The sequence below is a fragment of the Taudactylus pleione genome, unplaced genomic scaffold, assembly GCF_031769625.1.
Source record: "Taudactylus pleione unplaced genomic scaffold, aTauple2 ptg000244l, whole genome shotgun sequence".
NCBI classification, from domain to species: domain Eukaryota; kingdom Metazoa; phylum Chordata; class Amphibia; order Anura; family Myobatrachidae; genus Taudactylus; species Taudactylus pleione.
This window is the reverse complement of record NW_028284646.1, coordinates 14,401,557-14,422,057: the sequence shown is the minus strand read 5'-3', so window position 1 is coordinate 14,422,057 and position 20,501 is coordinate 14,401,557. Positions and strand designations below refer to the sequence as shown.

The window sequence follows — 20,501 nt, the reverse complement described above, 5'->3', positions numbered from 1 at the left end:
TTATTAAAGTAAAAACTTTTTTTTTTTTAATTACACATCTTCATTGACATCTGTTTTTAGACAGCGCTCAACACATCTATATCTATAGTCATTTGTTAATTTTTGAGGGTCAGCTCCTCTTTGTGGTAGCGAGTGTCAATAACAGATGACAATTGTGGTGTGAACGTGATTGTCAGTAATTAGCACCCTTGAAAAATCTTCTTTTCTTATCTGTAATGTTTCTGTTTGTCTATTCTCAGAGTATCTTCCAGAGTAAGACAGATGAGATAGAGCTACGCCATGATTTGCTGGACTGTCACATTAGCATTTGTTCTCCGCAGGTGAATAACTGTGTCCATTATGTGTAACTGTTCATGTAGAGGCATATTTAGAAATCTTAGGTCTAATTTTTTCTCTATTTTTTTTTCTGTTTGAATGTCAATGTCTTCCACTTCATAGGTTGCTGAGCTATTCACAGATAACTTTGATTACCAAACTAGGGATGACTTTGTCCGTGGCATCCTTGTTAATGAAGAGGTGAGACATGTTGAGATTGAAGAATGTGGTCACATGTTGTGGGTTGGGGATAAGCGATATATAACATTATCTACAGAATATATAGTTCTGCAACATAAACACCATTCAGAAGTGTTAGAAACCAGGCTTTTTTGACAATTGTGCAGACATGCGTAGGGTTCCTGTGATATCACCATTTTTACACCTGGAGACTTTACAGAATACTTTTTACTTAAAGCTATTGGAGAGAATGCTTGGATACATTTTGTCTATGTGTGGGTTTATTGTACTTATGTGGTTACCAGATTAGTGTGCAGTGTATTCTAACATCTGTTTTGTGTTTATGCAGATTTTGGGGAATCAGATTCACCTTCACGTGACTCAGGAAGAGTATGGTGCTCGTGTTTCCAACTTGTCAATGTATGAGGCTGTAACTTCTGATATCCTGTGCCGCTGGCTCTACCCTATAACCCCTGAAGCCAACTTCACGGACCAGGAGGCACAGAATTATACACACTCCCGTCACAACATTTACAGGGGCTCTGAGGTCAGCCGTGGCCATGGCAGTGTCCTGCACGAGAATGTGCTAATAGGGAGCAGCACGACCATTGGGGCAAAATGTAGCATCAGCAATACCAGTATTGGGAGAAACTGCCGGATCGGTGAGTCATGCCTGATTACACAAGAAAATGAGGGAAGAGATAGGTTTAATCAAGGCCGTTAAGGGGAAGGTATTTGTTGCGTGTTAATTCTCTGTTGATAATGGACTAGTACACTTTGTTTATAAATAGTGGTTATTAAAAATGTTGGCAACATAGCCAATGACTCACTTATTGTCTTAAAATACCATTGTTCATAGATGACATTGGTTTTAATGCTTTGTTTTGTTAATGGTTTAATAACACTGGGGGGAATTCAATTCAATGCGATGATGAATAGCCACAGGAGGGAGCTCCCGCAGCTGTTCAATTCAATGCGCTGTGTGCCTTGTTGGGAAGCAGGTAAGTCAGAGAATGCCGGTTCTCGCGACTTAACCTGGGTGTTAAGGCGCGGTAGCCGGCATTCTCTAATTAAAGTGCCGGACGCGCGGCTGTTAGCGCCGTGCTAGGCCGGCAAACAGCTGCGCACCCGGCACTTTTGTCGGAATTCTCCTTGCATCCCCAGGGGGGCGCAAGAAGAAATCCTTTGCCTGCCCAAACAGCGCGGTGAATTGAATAGCTGCCGCACTGAATTGAATTACCCCGATTGTTTGTTAGAATCTAAGAGAAATTACATGTCACCTTACATTAAAATTACAGGATTTTGGGCAATAACATTTTGTTTATGGCCAATTATTTTATTCATACTGTAAAAATTCCTAGTGATGTTACTTTAGACTTGGAATCTATTAACCGCAGTGCCAGACCACCGGCATCCCGTACCCAACCCGATTGCTATCAGTGGCGGATCCAGGGGGGGGGGTATGCCCCCGTACCACACACAGCCGGGGGGGGGTACGCCCCCCGTAGCACACACAGCCCTAGCCCCGACCACCCACTGATCATGCAGGTAGCGCAGAGGCTGGGGTCAGTTGCAGGTGCCAGCCGGGACCTGGTCGTGCCTGCCACATACAGTTGAAACGAGTAAGCTATCAGCCCACACACCCGGCTGGCCAGATAAGGAAGTGCAGTGACATGGGATTTGTAGTTTTTTTTTTTTTTTCATTTCAAACTATAAGCAGTAAATGATAAACTACAAATCCCATGAGTCTTTGCGTCCTTTACAAAGATGGCCACCACTGGAGCAACCCAGCATGTGAATAGGGAGAGTAGAAGTGAAACTGACAGGACTGGCTGTGACTGAGACTGAGTTTTACACATGCAGAATGCTTAGAACTTGAAGTGGGAGGACAATCTGCCGCCAGATAGGACCACCCACTGGGGAATCCAGGGGGGATGGAGGGGAGTTCAAGTCTGCAGTGCAGACAGACTTTGGATACAGTGAATGAGTGCAATCATGTACAACACTGACTGTACAAGAAAACAGTGAGATGGTTTGGTTACTGAATTGTGATGTTAAAGTTTTTTATTTTTTTATTACCAGACTCTGCTGCTCTAGGGCTTATGGTCAGCGTGCATATATCACTTGCTTAGTGATATCAGCATTGGTGTGACTATGTCTACTGTATATGAAAGTCAGATACCATTGGTGATGTTAAAATAAAAAGGTTTCTGTTTTAAAATATGCTTTCAGTTTAGTTTGTTTTTTTGTGTACGTGTGTGTGTGGGGAGGGGGGGATCCTTTAGTGTTGCGTTTACTGGAAATTAGCGCAATGTCTATACTTTATGTGGCACAATGTACTGCATGAATAACTATGGGCTGTCACTGTGTATTGGGGATCAGAGGGCTGTGTGTGGTATGGACTCCTGTCACATATATTAGGTTGTATATGCAGTTTGTAATATGTATTACTGAGTTGTTATTCTTAGGCTGGCAGTACTGGTATTTAAGTAGAGGAAATCTGCAATGTCCAGAAACAGAGCAATACTGTACAATCATGTTTTCTGTGTCAATTAATGTTGCAGTAGTTCTCAGGTAATTCTTATTTGGGTTGTCAGAGTTCTCACTGGTAGACCAAAGCTCTTGAAATAACAGTCTAAAGTCTGCAAATGTGTTTGGGACGATTCAAATATTTTTTGAACGCCCTTCGCCTGACGGAGTAATTCAGTTGTTGCTCCAATTAGCCATGCCAGCCATGGGCGCCCATTATTTATGCTCACCCCCTCCTGTTAAGCACAAAAAATAATGTGAGTCTGGTGCTGGAACAAACATATCCATATTGCCCTGTCTAAAATATGGGCGCCCAAAAACATTTGAATTATCCCCTTTGTGTATTATAATTTCAGTCACCACAAAAACTCACTTTGGGGGCAGGACTGTAAGTGGGAGGAGCAATCAGTAGAAAGGGGAGGAGTCAATGTTAATCTTAAACGCCCCCCCTAAATGTAAAGTCTAGATCCGCCACTGATTGCTATAAGTATCAGTGACAGACAGGAGTAAAAAATTGATTACTTTTCTGATACTGGAGCTTATTCTCAATATGATCCTAACAGATAATGTATTAGTTTATAGCAGACTTGCATGTTGGTCTTGTAGGTATGATACAGAGTTACAGCTGTGTCCTCATATACTGTTGCTTCAGTCACGCCAAACAGACACTCTCGGTGTGCCAGGTCCCTGGGGACTCTGCTACGCAGAGTATCATCTTTACTCAAAATGTGCGTCTTAGTCGCACAAATAAAACAACTGGAAGAGACAGTACAACTTTGCTAGATTGCACAGATCCGTTGGATGTACATTTGTGTGCGAATGAGACTGAATCTGTATACGAAGCGCTACGATGTAAGCGACCATGGCTTTCTCACGCCAAGTTTTCTTTTACTTCATCTGCGACTTTGTATGTGTATAAAACCAATTCCTGTGCAATTAGTCACAGCCCAGTATCTCCGGTACTCTGTGAGCGGCTTTTCACTGTGTCTGAGATGCAAATAAGACGTAAAAATGAAAGAAAAGGATGGTACGCTAATCTTCTCGCAGCAGCCCAGTCACACCGGGCGTCTCGTGCCATTTGGCTATATGGCGTATTGAGGATAGGTGTATGAGGACACATCTGTAAGTTAGTGAAATCGTTTTATAGCAATAAGAAAAATGTGATGCAATTTCTAAATATAATCTTTAATTATATAGGGCTACTTGATTTTAAATAGTGGCACATTTATGTACAGTGTGCAATTACCATTTTTTACAAATATCTTGTGCAGTAAGTACATTTAACAAAATTCAATTTTAATTAAAGTTACTTTGGAGTCTTACAACAAGCTATATAAACACCAGTCAGTATAATGTGTAAATGCTATTGATATGTTATTCTGGTTTCCTAACTGATGAAATACAGAGATTGTACAAAGTTACACATGTCCCTGCTCCTGTCAGTGTATCTCATGTACTGTATTTGCCTCAATCCATGTCTGTTTCTGCAGGGGACAGAGTCGTTTTAGATAATGTGTATATTTGGGATGGTGTTCACATTGAAGATGATGTCACAATTAGGAAGTCTATCATTTGCAATAATGTTATTCTGAAGAATAGAGTACAGATTAACCCCCGCTGTGTCTTAACTTCAAAGGTAATGAAAACATTAAGGGCTAATGTGTCTGATTCAAGTGCACACTTGAAAATCATTAATTTATAGTTGTCTTTACTGTGTCCACCCTAAGGTCATTGTTGGCCCAGATTTACAGCTGCCTGAGAACACTGTTATTTCTCTGCATCATCCAGATGAGGATGAAGATGATGATGATGAATTCAGTGATGATGCAGCAACTGGAAAAGAGGACGAGCGGTCGAAGGTCAAAGGTAATGAGCCAATTAGTCAGGTGCTTACTAATGATATTTAAATATAAGCAAATGTATGCTAACATCTTGGTCATTACATACGATACCAGTATATTTTAGAGACGTGAAGGAATCCCACAAGGGAAAAATGCATCTAGATATGATCTCTGTCTATTCAGTGTGTAAGCAAGTATGTTTGACTCAGTGGATTCTGACTTTGCTTTTACTACACTGCCTGCCTGGAAGCGCTTGCAATTTTAATAACTCATAAAGACTAACATCTGAAGATGGCTAGAGCTTGCCAGCAGCTTGTAACATTAGGAGTATCTGTGTCACCCCTGTCTGTATGCCCCTCCCCTTTAGAATGTAAGCTCTCACGAGCAGGTCCCTCTTCCCTTATGTGCTTCTCCTTCCCTCACTCATACGATCATCTAATCCAAACTCCCTACAAGGGCACCAAATACTTGGTAGCTGACGCCTTGCTGCTTTTTCTGGGTGTTATGATCGCTATTGCAGCAATGTTTATAAACTGTGTTCTTATCCTGTATTGTTTTGTGCTGTAAGTTGCTGTTTTCGTGTTTGCTCATTTGTTTATGTACTTTGTGAGGTGCCACGGAACCCTTGTGACGCCATATAAATAAAGGATATTATTATTATTATTATTATTATTAACAGCTTTCATACCTTCCCCAAACAGTATACAATAAAGCAGAGGTTGGATCAGAAGGTGAAGGCTACGTGTGGAAGTCTTCAGTGCTGCCAGAAGAAGAGGAAGAGGAGTTACAGTTGAGCCTGTGGGGTAAGCAGGGTATATCATTTGCATTGGGTAAGGGTCGGATGCAACACATGGGGTGTGGATTGAAAGATCTACAGTAAAAAGGTAGACAGTCTAGATAGACACCAGATGTTAGACAGTCAATAGTTCGACAAGGACAAAAGGTACACACTAAAGGTCGCCATGTAAGAAAGTCGACAAGTACAAATGGTCGGCAGGGTCAAAAAGTTGACACAAAAAATGGTCGACACATTTTTATTTTGTTTTCTAACCCTAATCTTCACTCTAACCCTCCCCCTGGTGCCTAACCCTAACCATCGGGTAGGTGCCTGACCCTAACCGTCCCTTATAGTGCCTAACCCTGCCTCCTGGTACCTAACCCTAACCATCGGGGTAAGTGTCTAACCCTAACAAAAATAAAAAATAAAATGTTGACCATTTTGAGTCGACCTTTTGACCATGTCGACCACTTGTACATGCCGACCTTCTTACATGTCGACTTTTAGTGTGTCGACCTTTTGTCACTGTAGACCTTTTTACTGTAGATCTTTAGACCGGATCAAGGGATATAGATGATTTTTATTCTGTGGTGTTATTTGCAAATACTGCTAAAAATAGATTTAATGAATTTATAACGATTTACATTGGTGCAAAGGGTACTCAAACACCATTGTGATTAACATTATGAGCAATAAAAAGCACTAAAAATGTAAAGGAAAATCGTCACGGTAAATTAGGCTTTATTCCAAAACAGGATTTTTACCTCATGTACATTAGAGCATGTTTTCGCTCTGTAAAAACTCTTAGTTAACCCTTCAGCCTGCAAAGTCGCCATGTTTGTGTCCTTTAGCACTGCACTAGGTTCAAAACATTTGCTTAATTAGGCATGTAGACTTCACCTTTGTGACCACTATCAGGCAAAAATATATGCACGTCTACAACGTCACCATCTTCCAGCATAAAAACCCCCCAAGATGACATGCTAAACAGGAGTAATGGTATCATGCTTGTCTGTCCTACACTTACCAGTTGTAAATAATCTCTGTATATAGTGGTCACGATTTGACAAGTTTTCTCTTTCCAGGCCTCAGCATAACCAGGGAGGAGGACAGTGACAGCGACAGTGGAAAGAGTGCATGTTCCGAGCAAATAGACAGTCGACCAGCTTCCCCTCTTCTGGATGACATCAAAGGTGAATATTATTTTCTGTATCTCAATGACTTCTGAACTGATATCTACTATGTATATTGCTGATTTGTTTGGTCTCATCAAAAATATGTTTCTGCCAAAATCTGTGGTCATTGAAAGGTTGCACATAAAAAAAAGTAATTCAGGGCGCTGTCAGAAAAGAAATGTAATCATGAAATACATAAAGTAAAAAATATACTCTATAATAACCCAAAATTACAATATTGTGTAGTACATATAATACACTAAACCATATCCCCACTAAAATCTCTGTATCCAGATTTAAAACATATGTTTGTCACAGTCAGTGAAGAAACTGTGTTTCAACTGTGATGATAATATCTAAAAGAATAGTGCAGTCATTAGTTTGTATCCACCTGTGCAGAATTGTATCCAATGTGGAATTCCAGAGCTAGTGTCATAACCCTAATCCCCCCTTACCATAGCCTAACCCTCCGGGGGTGGGGTGCCTATCCCTAAGTCCTCCCCGGGAGCCCCTAACCTAAGCCTCCCAACCCACGCCCCGCGGCTGTCCGCGCCCGGCTTACCTTTGTTCGCTTTGCCGGGCGTCTGGCTCCCGGCGTAGGTAAAATGACAGGCATTGGGATTTCGACTCCCGTCATTAGACCCCGGCCGGGATTAGACAGTTGGGAAGCCGGCAGTCGGCATTTCGTCCGTCGGCTTCCTGACTGTATCCCGTCTGGCTTATGAGATTCTATTGGAGATATATAATTAAGTGCTCGTCTATTTTTTCTGCATACCCAAAATTCTACTAAGTGGAGACTGATTGTTTTATGTTTTTTGGGTTTTTTTGCACTGCGAATAAGGTCAACTTAGTGCTTTTTTCTGCAATGTGTTTCACATGAAATACACATTTTTATTTGCTACTATGTTTCAAATATAAAACAAAGTAACTCTGATTCCACTTTGGATGCAATTCTGCACAGGTGAATACAAACTAATGACTGCACTATTCTTTTAGATATTATCATCACATTTGAAACAGTTTCTTCACTGACTGTGACAAACATGTTTTAAATCTGGATCCAGAGATTTTTAGTGGGGATATGGTTTAGTGTATTATATGTACTACACAATATTGTCAATTGGTTATTATATATTTTTTATTTTATGTATTTCATGATTAAATTTATTTTCTGACAGCGCCTGAATTACTTTTTTTATTTTTTGTGTGAGCTTTTTTGGTGGGTTGATATTTTCCCTCAACTGTATTCAAGGCAGCAGTCAGAATATTTTCCTATACTCCTACTTAGGAGGTGCAGCGCCAGATTTTGTAGGTTTTTACATTGAAAGTTTGTCCCACCTGTTCATAAGGTTTACCACATATACTGTAACATACTGCCATATTCCTTTTCCTCTTATATTGATGCTGTTCCTACTCTGAAGTTTTTCAGAACGAGGTTTTGGGAACTTTGCAGAGGGGAGTAGAGGAGAACATCTCCTGTGATAATCTTGTGCTAGAAATCAACTCTCTCAAGTAAGTTGGAAAATGACTTATTCATTAACAACCATGTTAGTAACAGAAGTATCTTTATTTTATTTGTTGAAAAAAGTTGAGTTTGTCTTTGTGGGTTATAAGGAGAGGGCTTGGTGGTCAGTGGGGGGAAATATTGTAGTTCAATTTGTCACTTTTCTATTTCCTGGCAGATATGCCTATAATATCTCCCTTGTGGAAGTGATGCAAGTATTGTGCAAGGTGGTCCTGGAGTTCCCATTGCAGCAGCTGAATGGAGTGCTTGATGTTAATCCTTACTGCAATGTTTTGTTACCTGTGAGTCCTGCCTTCTTTTCTTTACACTAGTGTTTTGTTTTTTTAACCACCATTTAACATCATCAACTGGAATTGTAGAATATAATAAAGGGCTTTTCCGGAGGAAGAATTCCTTCTTTACTTGAGATAAACTGAAGTGAGTTAATTTTAACTGCAACAGCTAAATTATCTGTTCAGAGATCAAACCAAGGTTCCCCAGGCTGCCTCCTGATGGCATTTAGTCCTTCACACTAATGTCTTGGACCATAGGCTTGCGGTTATTGGACATAGTTTTCTTTCTCTGAATTGTTCAGTTTCTCATGAGTTTCCAGAGACCTGAATAACAGGAATGATTTCCACTTAAACTTTCAAGGTTATTGATCACTGCAGTTATCTATGGATCATCAGACTTTTGTTTGTTTTTTATACCGAACTCTTCCTGGTGCCCCAGTGACGGTGTTCCTTCTGGCTTCTGTTGGATCTGAAGACCCTTTGCAAACTCCTTTAGCAGGAGCTATTCAAGATGGATTGCTTAGTTTGTCAGTTCAGGCTTCTATCTCAAGTGTTTGTTACCTTGTTGTCTGTCTTTTAGGAGCTCCCTTTCCAGCATGTTGTCAGATCCATTGATCTTCATCAAGGACATGGTTGTTCTGGCTGCACTTATGCATTGTCATGGCATCATATTTTTTCCATATATGGGCAATACATTGATGAAAGCTTGATCCGGGAAGGCAGTTATGCCTCATCTCTAGTTTGCAATACTGAGCTCCAGGAGTAACATGGCAGGATTATAAACAACCCCAAATCATTGCTAATCCTTTCACTTTCATAGTGTCCTTGGAAATGTGTTTCCATACAACACTTCATGGAGCATACTTTGCCCAGTACAATGCAGTTTTCAGTAAATGATGGCTCCAATGCTGACCAATCCAAGTATTAACATCTTGATACTGCATGAAGATGGAGGGGACTATGGTCTTGATCTTGGTAGTGAGGCCATACATGTAATTTCTCATATGCTCTATTCATAATACACTACTTTGTTTAGGAAAAGCTCTATTGGCAATCTCTGGAGGCCCATTGCATCTACCTTCACAGGGTTACGACCCTGAGGTGGTAGATTGATCTCTTCTATCTGATGGCAAGAAGGCTCTTCTCAGTTTTGGTGTGGTAGGTAGTCACTGTAGTTGTCAACCTCTTGGCATAATGGACAGTTTTCCACTCTGACCCCACAGTACATGGTCTCCTTTTGTCCATCTTACCAATCACTGTGTATATCTCGGGCCATCAACCTGGTCCTGTGTAATTTTCGCTGCTTTAGGACTGGACAGCCAAAGTCTGATCTGTATACCTCCCTTAGTTAATCTGCTGAATCAGGATAGTAATACAGAAAGCCTATTCTGTGGCAGTTGTGCTGGTTCCCTCTGGACTGACTGCTGCTTCTGGTAGCTCATTTGGCATAGGCAGTCTAGGTTGCAGATTTTTCCCACATACATTTTACAAAGAGGACATTGATGCCTCTGCGCTGGCTGCCTTTTGTACGGAGGTCTCCATTTGGTTGTTTATTCGTAGGCATTTTTCCATGGTCTCCTTTCTATCTCCAGTTTTGTCTTCTTGTTGGAATAATTGTAAACTGAGAATGGGGGATTTCCCCAAAATATTTTTATTTGTGGCTCAATACAAAAGTAAAATCAGTTTCTAGAATCTTTATAGAGAACAAAGTATGCAACAGGGTGATACTAGCAGACACTGCTATTTTTAGGTGCAGTCCAGCAGGTTAAACTAAGTGTAGGTTCAGACCAGAGTGTGAATCGCTCACTGAAATCCAGGATGGGGGACTTTAAGAAAGAGGTGTATTCAATTGTCTTTTTTCCAGTGCCCTGCTGCCTTAGGGTAAAACATAACCCCAATATCAGTATCTACCTCCCAGCCTGGAAGAAGTGTATTTATTGGTAAGATATTCCCCACTCTCCCCCCCCCCCCCCCCCTCCTTTTTTGAGTGTGCTATCACATTATTTGTGTAAGCCTTCTTAATCGCTGGAATCTGGCCTATTTGTATACATTAGCTCTGATAAGAAAACACAAAGAAAAACTGCTTTTATGGTGCATACTCACGGTCAGATTTTTCTTCAGATCTGAACGATAACGATTTAAAAAATCGGTCAATCGTTCATATCTAAAGGAAAATCTGACATATCTGACATGCATGGATGATGAACGACGCGCGTTCCCGATGGTCAGATAACGATATATCTGACATCTGATGTGTTTGCAGTCAGACTTGGACGATTCCATTCATTTTAATGCAGTCAGAAATCGTTCAATCGTTCAAATCTTTGGTCAAATTGTTCATCTGACATCTGACCGTGTGTATGATCCATTAGCCACATATAAACTTCTGAATGTATTAAATGTAAATATGCCCTTTTATTTTTCTATGGGATTCTGTACAATGTGTAAGAAACGTCTTAAAAGGGCATACATGTATTTTATGCTCTGCTGCTTTCTTATGCATCTTTGTTGGCATTCACAATTATAGGCAGTATCCCAAAGCTAGATGTGCCCTCTGGTGTCTTTTACTAAGTATTGTATGTAATCAGGAAAAATGTTATACAGCAAATTCAGTAAGGTTTACTGTACTTACAGTATTAAAATAAAATAGCAGTAAAACACTTATAGATTATCCCGGAAAGATTCTGTGTATGTAGATGACTTTGTTTTCTGTTTACAAAGCTCCTGAAAAGATGGACCCCACTTCTCAAGAACTACATTAAGCGTGCTTCAGACCACTTGTGCTGTCTTAGGGCAATGGAAGATTTCTTCTTGGACCATGAGCCTCTTTGGGCAGCAGTTGCAAAGGTAACAGTGACAAAAGGAAAAAGTGACTGTTATGACTATATAGTATTATGGCGACTGCATATATCTCACTTTAGCTTAATGGTATCTACACGCAACTATTTATTTATTCATATATATATATATTATATAAACTCAGTTTCTTTGTTTGTTGGTGAATATCTTCCACAGCTCTCAAGATTAAGCTGCCAAATCCTACATAGTTATTTAGTATAACAAAGTAAGCTTTTAGACCACACAGTGACAGAGCAACAAATCCTATATATAAAAATCATTGGTATGTTTGTCTGTCTGTCCAGTTATGCATTCGGACACCCCTGCACCGATTGGGATGAATTCAAAGCGAGCTGGTCCAGTTGGATCTTATCCAGGTTTTAGGGTAGTTAGGGTCCAGATTGGACCTCTCGCTGGTGAATGCTGTGCAGAACTTTGACCCGGGCAGCCTGTTCTGAGCCTTCCACTTGTGGCACACTTACCATTCGATCTTACCTTGAAAAAGACTCCAGAACGGGGGTCGAAACGCGTCGGTAGAACGGAGACCTTGGCGGCTGACGGGGATCACGATTGACACGGACCCAGGCTTGGGAGCTGTATCAGTGAAGTGACCGGGACTTTCCTTGATGTTTAAACACCACATGCTCCTTTATGCACGGATCCGGTAAACGTCATCTTTGTTGCCTCCTTGGGGATCCCTGTGTGATTTATGTATTCGCTTGTTTTTATGTATATGTCATATTAAATTGTACTTCACTATATGCATATTTTAATTTTTTTTCTGGGTACACTGTGACTGGCCTTGTGAGTTCACAACTCCTGACTTCATCTAGATCTACAGTCCCAGATCACCTATTGCCATTTGGTCATTTAGGAGCGCAGGTTATATGATCGCTATATAATTCTTATTGCATATACTTTTCAGTTGTGGTGGAGGTTTGGGAACCACCTTTTATAGAGATCACTGACTTGCTGCTCGTTTGTGCGCATCATACTTGCTCTCTTATTCGCTATATCCTTTTCTCTATGTCTTGCAGTGAGAGTGATCTGCCTAATTTGGCTCCTACTAAGCTGTTCTGTAAAAAATGTACAGCGGTGTTAGGGGCGGGGGACATAGCCTCTGAGGAGCTATGTTTGCGGTGTTATACCTCTTCAGGTCCCTCTACGACTTATGCCGCTCAGCAGGCACTGCCATGGGAGTGCTCTGATGATGGACTGCTCGAGGATGAGTGACTCTGATCCCCCTCCTCAAGAGGCAGGGGTCAAGTCAAAAATATATATTCCAGTTCTGATACAGGCTGTGAAGGCAGCCCTGATCATTGAGGAGGATGAGCCTCCTGCGCCTAAGTCGACTCATGCATATTTCATAGAAGAAAAGGTGACTGAGGCTACATTCCCGTTGTCTGACCAACTGGTGAATCACTTAAGCTGGGTACACACTAACAGATATATCTGTCCAATCTGTCTGGTGGAAAGAAAAATCTGGTCTGTCTTCCAGGGTTTTGGAGCAAGTTTCTATTGGTATTTGCTCCCATACTTTACCAGATATTCCTTCCCACCAGACAGATTGGACAGATCTATCTGTCGATGTGTACCCAGCTTAAGAGGTAGCATGGAAAACGCCGGGGAAGCGTTATCAACCGCAGAAGAGTCTAGTCTTGGCTTACCCTTTTGCTGAGAATTATTTTACCAAGTGGGAGACTCCACTGGCGGTGGGTTCCCATGTCACGTGCTTGGTAAAAAGCGCAACGCTACCTATGCCTTCCATGTCGTCCCTGAAGGATTCTACAGATAGGAAGGTAAAGGTCTGCCTTAAATTGGTTTATTCCCTTTCGGGGGCTGCGTGCTCACCAGCTATGGCCATTTGCTGGGTGGCTCGGGCCATGGAATGTTGGGCTAACAGTCTGGAAATAGCCTTAGCCCCAAATGCTACCAGAGAATAGCTGAATCTTGTCGGAAACCTACGAGATTCTGCTATCTATATAAATGAGGCAGCATTGGATATTGGCTTACTAAATGCCAGGATTTCTTCGGCGGCCATTGCGACTCGCCGCTCTCTGTGACTCGATTCTTCGAGGGCTGATGCGGAATCCAAGAAGGGGTTTAGAGTGTTTGCCTTATGACGGTAAAGTCTTGTTTGGTCCTGATTTGGACAAGATTGTGAATACCTTAGCAGCAGCTAAGTCGGCTTGTCTGCCTTCTGCTCCAGCCTCTCGTGGGCTCGAACTCCGTCCTTTCGGACCAATCGGGCCCCAGGTAAGGCTAGAACTTAGTCCTTTCCCAGGCCATCCGCCGCCAAGAAATCTGCCAGGCCTAAGAAGCAGCCTTGGAGTACCAGACATCCGGCTGCCAAGCCTGATGACAAGCCCTCCGCTTGACTGGACGGGCCTCCTCCTGGGTGGGAGGCCGACTTCTTCAGTTCGCCCAGTGCTGGTGTCAGACTACCACGGATTCCTTAGTTGAGGGAAGTGGTCTCTCTGGGGTGCACCCTCTCCTTCCGCCGAAGGCCTCCCTATCAATTCTTATGCACAGGACTTCCGAAAAATGCAGACAAGGCTTTGGCTATTCAAGAGGTGGTACAATCCATGCTGCAGGAAGGGGTCATTGTACCGGTCCCGATGTCCCAAAGGGGAACGGGTTATTATTCCAGCCTTTTTCTAGTCCAGAAACCAAACTGTTCTTACCGTCCTTTTCTTAATCTCAGGTCCCTGAACAAATTCTTCAGGGAACCCAGGTTCAGGTTGGAAACCCTACGCTCAATAATACTGGCTATGGAACCTGGGGATTTTATGGTGTCTCTGGATATTTAGGATGCATACCTGCATATTCCGATTACTAACTCACCAACATTTTCTCAGGTTTGCTGTGTCACAACAACATTTGAAATAGAAATAGAAATTTGCTCCAAAACCCTGGAAGACAGACCAGATTTTCCTTTCCACCAGACAGTTTCAGGCTCTGCCGTTTGGCCTTGCAACTGCACCTTGGGTGTTTACAAAGGTCATGGCAGTAATGGCAGCCCATTTGTGGCTGCAGGGGATCCGCCTGTTACCATACCTGGACGACCTCTTACTGCTAGCAGGGTCCCCAGAGGTGCTTCACCACCACCTGCAGCTAACGATATTTGTGCTCCAGGTACACGGGTGGTTGGTCAATTGGAAGAAGTCCTCATTAATTCCGTCTCAAAAGATGCTCCATCTGGGAGCTCTGTTGGATTCACAACAGCAAAGGATTTTTCTGACAGCAGAAAAGATCTCCACTTTGCAGACGTGTGTACGCAGATGCCTTCACAGTCGCCGGGTGCATCTGTCTCTGACTTGGTGGCTACAGACGGTCCACCTCACCAGGGGGCGTCCTTTTTGGATCTCTGACTGGGTCCTTCTGATGACGGATGCCAGTGTTCGGGGTTGGGGCGTAGTGACAGGTCCACATTCCTTACAGGGAAGGTGGACCGCAGAGGAATCTGTGCTACCAATCAACATGTTGGAACTGCGGACAGTTTTCAGGGCCCTGCAACAAGCCAGGCTGCTGCTCCACGGAAGCCCATGCAAGTGCAGTCAGACAACTCCACAAACTGTCAAGGAGGAAGTCGAAGTCAGGTGGCAATGATAGAGGTGTCACGCATTCTGACATGGGCGGAAGGCCATCTACCAGCCATATCGGCGGTGTTCATTCCAGGAGTGCTGAATTGGGAAGCTGACTTCCTCAGCCGTCACAATGTGCATTCAGGGGAATGGTCTCTTCACCAAGAAGTGTTTCAACTCCTAGTGGACAAGTGGGGCCTTGCAGACGTGGACCTCATGGCCTCTTGACAAAATCACAAACTGCCACTGTACGGGTCTCGGATAAGGGACGCCAATGCTCTCCTGGTGGACGCTCTGTCAGCCTTGTGGACCTTCCTGTTTGTGTACCTGTTTCCCCCTGTTATCCCTTCTTCCTCGCATTGCTCGAAACTTCAAACAAGAGGGAGGCATGGTCCTGCTCGTAGCTCCAGTGTGGCCTCGACACCCCTGGTATTCAGATCTTCAGAGTCTCTCCATCGACACTCCGTTGCTGTTGCCTCAACGTCCGGACCTGTTGTCCTAAGGTCCATGCCTCTATCTGGGTCATCTGTCTTTGACAGCGTGGCTCTTGAGACATCCCTCCTAGGGTCAAGGGCTTTTCCGGCTCTGTGGTTAACACCATGCTCAGAGCACGTAAATTTGCTTCTGCTAGAATTTACCACAGGGTATGGCATACCTATTTTGAATGGTGTCATCCAAAAAGTTATGACCCCCAGGTGTTTAGGATATCCAGAGTGTTGGCTTTCCTGCAGGCGGGTTTGGACCTTGGTCTCCGTCTTGCTACACTGAAGGTCCATATCTCTGCCCTTTCAGTATGGTTCCAGCGAAGAATTGCTCCTCTTTCTGACATCTGCGCCTTTCTGCAGGGTGTCCTTCATATCCAGCCTCCCTTTGTCCCTCCTGTAGCGCCTTGGGATTTGGCTGCTGTCCTTAGGGCCCTCCCTTTGAACCACTGGGCTCAGTGGACCTCAAATGGCTTACTGTTTTTCTTCTCGCCATTGCTTCTGCCAGAAGAGTTTCCGATTTGGAGGCTCTCCATTTCCGATTTGTTGTTCCCCATTTCTAGTTTTTCACAGGGACAGGGCAGTTTTCAAACTAGTTTCAACATTAATGAGGAAATTATTGTGCCGGCCTTTAATTCCCCAGACCTTTCGGCAGGTGAAGCCTCATTAGATGTGGTACATGCCCTCAAGATTTATGTGGATCGTATCAGTTCTCTTCAAAAATCAGACTCCTTGTTTGTACTATGGTTTCCACAAGAGGGAATGGCCGGCAAATAAAGAAACTTTGGCTAGATGGCTTCATATGACAATCTCTGAGGCTTACACTCATGAGGGCCTTCCTGTGCCGCCCTCTGTTACTGCTCATTCGACTCGGTCTGTGGGTCCTTCGTGGGCAGCTCGTCGTGGTGCCTTGGCTGTTCAGCTTTGTAAGGCGGCCGCATGGTCTTCTATCCAGACCTTTTTGAGGTATTACGGTTTTGATACCTTTGCCACTCTGGATGCTTCCTTTGGTCGGCGGATTCTCCTTTCTGCACAGGAGCGTCCCCTTCCTTGAGGGTACTGCTTTGGGACATCACCAAGGTCACCCTGTGGACCTTCTATGGATCCTGAAATAGAAAAGTAGATATATGGTAAGAACTTACCCTTGTTAACTCTACGAGGTCCACAGGGCACCCGCCCTGGCACACCTGTGCTTCAGTTGGGCTTCGCTTTGGTCACCGGTTTTCCATCTCCTTCTGTGTGAGAATGTGATTCTAGTGTGTTCCAAACTTTCTTCTCTTTTATCCTCCTCTGACCTTTGTCTTGCTATGTAACTGAGGAACCTCCGGCCGGTGGTGTGGTATAGAGGGAGACCCGTTGCATCCTGGGAGAAGAATTTACTGCGCAAGGTGCCCGGATGACTCTGCATCACCCCGTAGACCCTATGGACCTCGTAGAAAAAGAGATAACAAGGTTCTTACCATATCTCTACTTTTTTGGGGGAGTGAAGCACTGGAACTCCCAGAATGAAGTTTAGGGTAAGGGGAATGGTCATTTTTTTTTGTTTGTTTTTTTAGTAGTAGAACATTGCAGTAGCAATCAAAAACAGCATGACCTATACAGAAAGCATACTGTTGGGAAAAACGGTATTAAAACATGCCATCAGAAAGAAGCAGTTAAAATAAGCTGTGATAGGCAAGAAACAGCTCCTCTCCTCTATACCCTGCCCCCCAGCTACCAGACCTCAGTTTAAATTTGGTGCCGGCAGGAGCTGGGCACATTTTTCAGGGAGAACTGTGTTAGATGGTCACCTCGCGTTTTATTTATTTTATTTGTAATTTTATACTTATGAGTGTCTAGTGCAAGGCGTCCCCAGTGCCGTGGCCGCAGCACTGACAACCGGGCCAGTGACTTCAGCCTCGGGCTCCTGACACCGGAAAAGCAGCTGACAAGGGGACAAGGTAAGGTGGCTGGTCCACCAGACATCCGGCAGCCAAGCCAATGGACAAGCCTGTCACGTGATTGGGGTGGGCCTCCTCTCTGGGTGGGGGGACGGCTTCTTCGCTTTTCGGAAGTGTGAGTGCAGACCACGACAGATGCTTGGGTCAGAGGCGTCGTGTCTCAAGGCTATGCTCTCACATTTCGGTTCTTTTTCCATCGCTCTTCCCACACAGCCAGGAAATGCAGAATCTCTAGAGAAGTCTTTCTAAATGTAACAAAAAGTTTTAAGTAGTTTGATGCTAAAACAATTTCTTCCTCCTTGAGTTATGAGACTAACTTGTGCCTACATAGTCATGTGTCACCTACCACAAGGATTTCTTTATTGACGTCTTTCTTAATGTTTTCTGCACATGTGCAACATGCATGTTATATTTACTCATACGTATCCCACCTCAGGTTCTGATGGGATTCTACCAGCAGGATGTGCTAGCAGAGGAGATGATTCTTCGCTGGTTTTCACAAACAGACATAACAGACAAAGGCAGGCAGTTGCGTAAAAAACAAGTGGTGAGTGTGGTTATCGCATCCTAAATGCATTTATGTTTGTAACGATTTAATGGTGATACTCTGAATGTCTTGATTCATCCTACATTTTTGTCCACTTACTGTAGCTTCAGAAGTTTATACAGTGGTTGGAAGAAGCAGAGGAGGAATCTTCAGATGATGAGTGATTGCTGCCTAGCCCCCTCCTTCTCATCTCCACACGTTGTTCCTGGCTGGTATACAGTATATGGAACATGCTCTGATTCCTGCACCAGCATGCAAAAGCTGGCATTCAGAGGATGGCTCCATTAACATTTGGTTCAGATGCAAATACATATTCTACTTACCAAGGAATATTTGAGACTGCCCTTTCTGAACTAAGTTTATCAGTATAGGAAATTGCTCATCATACCACTTGGTGGTGTCATAGTTACATTGCGTTCAAGGGAAATGTATGTGCTGATACATGAAGTATTGTACTTTGTGTGTACTGATGCTCTGGGCATTGCTTATTTTAAATCAACTTTCTATAAAACATTATATTACATCCTTTCTTCTCCTCATTTGATTAACTTGTGGAAAGGTGGTCACATATCTTAGTTATTGCTCTCTGACCAAGGACCCGCTGTAATCTGTCAGGAGCTTGCTACGTGACCACCTGTGCCAGTGCCGACCTTTCCCGAATGGAGAAACTTTCCTGTTTGAGTGAAAATATTTATTTCAGGGAATAAATAAAACTATATGGATTTTGTCTGCCTTTGGAATTATTGGGAATTATTTTCTTTAAATTACTATTTCTACTTCAGGGTCCATAGGGTATCCACAGGATACCTTGGGGTATAGGTGTGACGTCAGTCATTTGGCACCAAAGAGTTAAGCTTTCAGCCTCCCAGGATGCACTAGGTCCCCCTCCTATACCCCGCCCCCGAGCCAAGGCATCTCAGTTTCGTTTGGTGCCCGGCCGGAGTCGGAGGCACCTGCTAGAGGGGGGCTTAGAAGAGCCCCTGAAGCTTTTTCTTCATGCAGCTGTGGCTGCACATCTGGATGAACAGCATGGACAGTCAGTCCTGACGTCCATGCTGTCTTCCCTACACCCCGCCGGTACCAGAACGCCGGTACTGATCCGGGGATGCTGGTGGACATCTGGGGTCACAGCTAGCGGTGACCCCAGATGTTCCGGACCATGGCCGGATTCAAGGGGGACAGAGGTAAGCAGCGGGGTCCCGTGGGGGGTCCCCGCTGATCACATGGTCCTAAGTCCCCAGGCAGGGGGCTCCCTGGGGACTGGCTGCAGCGTGGAGCCAGGCGACCAACCTGCGCTTCCACTACCCCCTGGGACAGCGGACCGCAGCAGAGCGGTAGCGCTGCGGCGTCCCAGGGGTTAATTGCATGCCAGGGGAGCGTGCCTTCCCTGTCTCACAGCCGGCGCCTCCCCCGCTGCACACAGCCCTCTCTGCACTGTGCTGACTGGCCCTGTGTCAGCGCTCCTCCCCCAGGCCAGCCTTCTCTCTGTTTTTTCTGCTAAGCCCTTGCGGTGCGGTGCTGCAGGGTGGTCTCTCGCCTCTTAAATATATAATTGGTGAGAGGGGTCACATACGTGGTGCCATCATGTCTGAAAGTGATTTTCCCCTCCAGCTACAGTGTACTACGTGTAAAGTACCGTTAGCGGAGGGGGAGGGTAGCGCGGAGGGCCTCTGCCGGCAGTGTTTGTCTATGGCGCGGCCTCTTACGGTTACTGCACCGGTACAGGAGCCGCCCTGGGCTTGTTTCGCTCAAGCGCTTACAGCCTTAGTGGGCCAGTTAGCTCCGCAGCCCGCGTTTACACCGATGGGTTTGTCCCAGCAGTCAGTGGTGTCACCCATGCAGGGTTTCCCACGACAATTGGTGGTACCCCACAGTCTCCCTATTTCCCCGCTCCCGGTTTCTCAGGAGCCAGCGTGGGTTAACTCCCTGACGAGTTCTGTACAGCACTTGTCGGATGTGTTGCAGGGGGAGACTGTGATGCGGCCACATAAACGGCCGGTGGCGTCTCTGTCGGCTCCTTATGAGGATGACGAAGGGACGTCTGATGATGGGGAGATTCTGGATCCTTACGATCAGGAACCTCTCCATGCTAAGGACGCTGATGCTAAGTCCAAAGTATATATTCCTGGACTTATTCGGGCGGTCCGCACAGCCTTGGTGATTGAGGACGAAGTTCCCCCAGCGGCTAAATCTAAGTATGCCTTTTTCAAAGATGTGAAGGGCGATGCCACAGTCTTTCCTCTTTTGGGTCAGTTGGTGGACCATTTAGAGGAGGCGTGGAAACAGCCTGGCAAAAGATACCAGCCGCAGAGACGCCTGGCGGTGGCTTATCCGTTCGCGGATAATTATTTTGCTAAGTGGGAATCCCCTCCACAGGTGGATTCTCACGTGACCCGTCTTGTCCGTAGTGCCACATTGCCGATGCCATCCATGTCCTCCCTGAAGGATGCTACGGACCGCAAGGTGGAGATCTGCCTGAAGTCCGCTTATTCCCT

The 20,501-nt window shown here is 44.4% G+C and overlaps 1 protein-coding gene across 1 annotated transcript in view; it reads left to right on the top strand.

Moving 5' to 3' along the window:
* Positions 1-18,728, top strand: part of EIF2B5 (eukaryotic translation initiation factor 2B subunit epsilon) — a 39,857-nt gene extending 21,129 nt beyond the window's left edge. Inside the window, exons 5-16 of the mRNA XM_088479729.1 lie at positions 240-320; positions 439-516; positions 845-1,157; positions 4,515-4,660; positions 4,752-4,890; positions 5,567-5,668; positions 6,729-6,836; positions 8,240-8,330; positions 8,501-8,624; positions 11,337-11,462; positions 17,896-18,006; positions 18,111-18,728. Coding sequence (XP_088335855.1) covers positions 240-320; positions 439-516; positions 845-1,157; positions 4,515-4,660; positions 4,752-4,890; positions 5,567-5,668; positions 6,729-6,836; positions 8,240-8,330; positions 8,501-8,624; positions 11,337-11,462; positions 17,896-18,006; positions 18,111-18,170 — 1,479 coding nt within the window. The 3' untranslated portion in view covers positions 18,171-18,728. The remainder of the gene's footprint in view (positions 1-239; positions 321-438; positions 517-844; positions 1,158-4,514; positions 4,661-4,751; positions 4,891-5,566; positions 5,669-6,728; positions 6,837-8,239; positions 8,331-8,500; positions 8,625-11,336; positions 11,463-17,895; positions 18,007-18,110) is intronic.
* The last annotated feature ends 1,773 nt before the right edge of the window (positions 18,729-20,501 follow it).